Source organism: Paramisgurnus dabryanus, chromosome 5 (assembly GCF_030506205.2).
Source record: "Paramisgurnus dabryanus chromosome 5, PD_genome_1.1, whole genome shotgun sequence".
Classification (NCBI taxonomy): domain Eukaryota; kingdom Metazoa; phylum Chordata; class Actinopteri; order Cypriniformes; family Cobitidae; genus Paramisgurnus; species Paramisgurnus dabryanus.
The window spans coordinates 39,244,752-39,249,023 of NC_133341.1; the positions used below are offsets into that span (position 1 = coordinate 39,244,752).

At 35.4% G+C, this 4,272-nt stretch overlaps 2 protein-coding genes across 2 annotated transcripts in view; one reads left to right on the forward strand and one right to left on the reverse strand.

The window, feature by feature from the left end:
- Positions 1-1,016: 1,016 nt before the first annotated feature.
- mtrfr (mitochondrial translation release factor in rescue) lies at positions 1,017-2,649 on the forward strand. The gene is made up of 2 exons (XM_065284076.2): positions 1,017-1,474; positions 2,289-2,649. Exons 1-2 carry the CDS (start codon positions 1,220-1,222, stop codon positions 2,508-2,510), a joined length of 477 nt encoding a protein of 158 aa, XP_065140148.1. The 5' UTR covers positions 1,017-1,219; the 3' UTR covers positions 2,511-2,649.
- mapkapk5 (MAPK activated protein kinase 5) overlaps positions 2,589-4,272 on the reverse strand; it is a 12,254-nt gene continuing 10,570 nt past the window's right edge. The window contains exon 14 of the mRNA XM_065284075.1: positions 2,589-3,531. Coding sequence (XP_065140147.1) covers positions 3,437-3,531 — 95 coding nt within the window. The 3' untranslated portion in view covers positions 2,589-3,436. The remainder of the gene's footprint in view (positions 3,532-4,272) is intronic.

Consider the following 4,272-nt stretch of genomic DNA (forward strand, 5'->3'; position numbering starts at 1 on the left):
TTTCTTGATGAGCACAATGACCTAAGAAAAGTAGAGAAAAAATATAAAATTTAAATGAATCTGTGCTTAAAACAAGCAAAACTACAAAGGAGAATTAGGAGTTAAATAAAAAAATTAATAAAACCATCTCAAGATTAAAGTCATTATAATGCGATATTTAACTAGTAGTTTTTAGAGAAAAAGGTTAAAATAAATAGAATAGAATTACAAGATTATTTTCTAGATATTTCGGAATAACATTAATATAACGAGAATAAAGTTGTAATATTTTGAGAAAAGTTAAAATATATATCGAGATCATCCATGAAATCTCACAACTTTATTCTCATGGTGTTGACTTTATTCTCATTATATTATGACTTTATTCTCTAAATATTACAACTTTATTCTCATTATATTGACTTTATTCTCATTGTATTGAATTTATTCTCATTATATTGACTTTATTCTTTAAGTATACAACTTAATTCTCATTATATTGACTTTATTCTCTAAATATTACAACTTTATTCTCATTATATTGACTTAATTCTCATTGTATTGAATTTATTCTCATAATATTGACTTTATTCTTGTAATTGTACTTATTCTGACTTTTTTTTCTCGAAAAACTACTAGTTAGATCTTGCATTATAATGACTTAATCTCAAGATGATTTTTTTATGCTAGCTTGGCCCTATTCCTCAATGGTACAAAACAAAATGGCAATGGGGTAAGAAAAAAAATCTTTAAATAAGTTTGCTTTTTTCTTAAACACTTAATTCAAGCAAAAAAAATCTAACCCCATTGGCAGGTTGTTTTGCTTGTTTAAACCACAAATTAACTTAAATATGATATTCTTATTATTTTCTTAGGTCATTTTTCTCATTAAAAAAGTGCACCTTAATTTAAGAATTGATATTTGTACTGAAAACAAGACAAAAACAATTTTTGCAGTGCATATTTTTTTTTACATTTACCAATAGGTAATGGCCAGCAGGTGGCGGTACGCACACATTCAGTGACTGACTGTCCATAACAAAATAAAATAGAAGAAGAAAGGTGGAGAAAAGTGCGCATGGAATATTGATAGTAAAAAACTTCTCACAATTAATGTCACGTCGTTTGGTCTCAGTATGATGTTACACATTTTATTTTAAGATACACGTACAATACAATATCTATGTATGATACAACAGACCTTCGTCCGAGACCTTCAATGGGACTGGAATAAAGGAAGATGTCTTCGATGCTGTTCCTTAATCTCAGGTTCTTGAGAGACATTAGCGGGATTTCTCTGTCATGGCACAGGCGGTTTTTGAGATGGCCGTTTGTTTTAGTTGCTGGTAAAAAAGATTTAATAGATCTTCCTAAAGTGAACGAAGAAGATCTGGAAGAACAGTTCGTCAGGGGATCAGGACCCGGAGGACAAGCCACCAACAAAACCAGCAACTGTGTGGTGCTCAAACACATCCCCACGGGCATAGTTGTGAAGGTGAGCGGACCTAGGATCAGTTTGATTAAATAAAATGTAATCTCATACGGTTAGATTTAGTAGTGTTCGACTTTACTTGGTGTTGCGCAGACCGATCGGCGTATGAAATCAAAGTCCCGCGAGAGCAATTCTCTCGCGATACTTTGACGTCATAATCCGATTGGCCTGCACTGCGCTACATCGAGTGAACTCTTACATGTACCTTACTGACCTTAATTAATAGGTACTTGTTTTTATTTTTTATTCTCTTAATGTTTTTTTCCTTTCTCTCTTCTCTTCCATTTGTTCAGATGACTTTGGATGTATTGTTAAAGGTGCAGAGTGTAATTTTTAAAAGGATCTCTTGACAGAAATGCAATATAATATACAAAACTATATTATCAGGGGTGTATAAAGACGTTTTTATAATGAACCGTTTTGTTTTTATTACCTTTGAATGAGAAGTTTTTATCTACATACACTGAGGGTCCCCTTACGTGGAAGTCACCATTTTGTGTCGCCGTGTTTCTACAGAAGCCCTTAAGGGCAAACTTTTTTTACTAAGTTGTCTCCGTTGATGACATGTTTTTCCACGGGGCAGCCACTGTAGCTTCTCTATGCGTTTCAAAAGCGAGGGGTGAGCAGTGGACTGAGCCGTTGGTTGCAATCTGTAACTTCACCACTAGATGCTGCTAAAATTTACACACTGCACCTTTAATACATTTTATGAAATATATGCAAAGTTGCATATATGACATTTCTGAATTTGCAATAAAAAAGCTACATGCAGTGAACACAATTTTGTTTATTTCTATTTTTTATATTTTCCCTGCAGTGTCACCAAACCAGATCCGTGACGCATAACAGGAAACTGGCTCGAGAGATTTTACGCGGGAAACTGGAGGTTGAATATAACGGCGAGGAAAGCGAACTGCTGAGAAGAAAGCGGGAATCCGTACAGGAAAAACGAGAAAAACGGAAAAAAGTGAATGAAAATATTGAAAGAAAAAGACGATTCAAAGAGATCCTTAACACAGACGGAGATAAAAAGTTTTGAGATATAATAATATAACATTCAGGCCTTATTTAATTAAACGTGCCATTACACAACTAGCTAAACAATAAAACCTGTAAATGATAAAGAAATGTACATTTTATTTATTATCATGAATAAACACCTGATTGATCAACACATACACACGTGTCTTTCTCTGGATACCAATGTAAACATCTCATGTCATGTTGGAAGACGCAGATGTGCAAATGATCCAAAATTGCGTTTATTTTGAGGTCATGTTTTTTACACAATGTAATCGTGTGCATCAAATAAAGCAAAATCTTCGAGATGTGAAATGTATTCAACATTGCATTGTTCAGCACTGACATGCATAACTACATTCTTTAAATCAAAGATCTGTGGTTCAATGCATGAAGGTTTGAATCTGAAATGATTGAATGAACTGAATTCCAGTGATTGCGATATGAAAATAAAACCCAACAATGATAAAAGCCACGGATTAAGCAGAGCCGATGCATCCTTTTCCCATCACATCATCATCATTCACGGCAACTCCGAGACTGGGTCTCATCCGTACAGAATTGTCCATAATTTCCACAAGAAAGTGTCTAGTGAGCATCCTGACAACTTCAATTCATTCCTTGAGAAGTTGTCGCTGAAGTCTGGAAGTGGCCTTCAAATGATCCATTACAGCATTTTGTTAATGCCCACCACATTAGAGCAATTAAAAACTGATCGTTTCCTTCTGGTTTTCATAAATAAAACTGCTGTGTTTTTTCAAAACACATTTCTTTACTGCAGTTTGTAGTGAAAACAAACTGTACCAACAACACCTCGGCTTCTCCTACAGATATACAACGGACTACAGCAGGACCATGGAAAAAGACCTGCGATTTGATACAAAAAGACTTTTTCCAAGTCATTTACCTAATGACAATTATATGAAACAGTACAAAAAGAAGTTGCTATTGGGAGTCCTGTAAATTTGTCTTTTCTTCAATTGCCTGTTTTACAATTTCAGCCAATTTTAAGCGATCTACTTTGTCCAAAAAGGTCCTACCTGTAAAAAAAAAAAACGAGAGAGAGAGAGAATCGGTGTCATTATGGAACATCCAAAAAAACTATTATGGCCTAATGGGGCGTACACACCAAACGCAAATTCAACATTTTGCGCAAGCAGATTATTAAAAGTCAATGCATAGACGCGAACTTGCGTGGGCCGATGCGAATGACGCAAAGACACGTTTAAGGTGAAAATATTCAACTCGAGCAAAAAAATTTGTATGACATGAAGATAAATCCCAAGAGTGATCTAGAGCAAGGAACGCAATGCTTCGCGTTTGGCGTGTACACAGCACAATGGGGCGTTCACACCAAATGCGAATACGATTTGTGAGAGTAGATAAAATACAAAGTCAATGCAAAGACACAAATTCACGTAGGGTGATTGAATGACGCAAATTGGTCGGCGCGACTGCCGCAAAGACACGTTTAATCTGAAAATATTAAACTCAAGCAAAAAATTAGTAATCTAGAGCAAGAAACGCAATGCTTCGCGTTCGGTGTGTTCACAGCACAATGGGGCGTTCACACCAAATGCGAATACGATTTGCGCGAGTAGTTAAATTGCATAGTCAATGCTAAGACACAAACTCACGTAGGGTTATGCAAATGATGTGAATTGGGTGGTGGGATTGCCGCAAACACGTCTATGTGCAAAGTTAAATCCTGCGAGTAATCAAGAGCGAGGAACGCGATGCTTTGCATTTGGTGTGTACGCAGCATTAAGACATTTTACGAA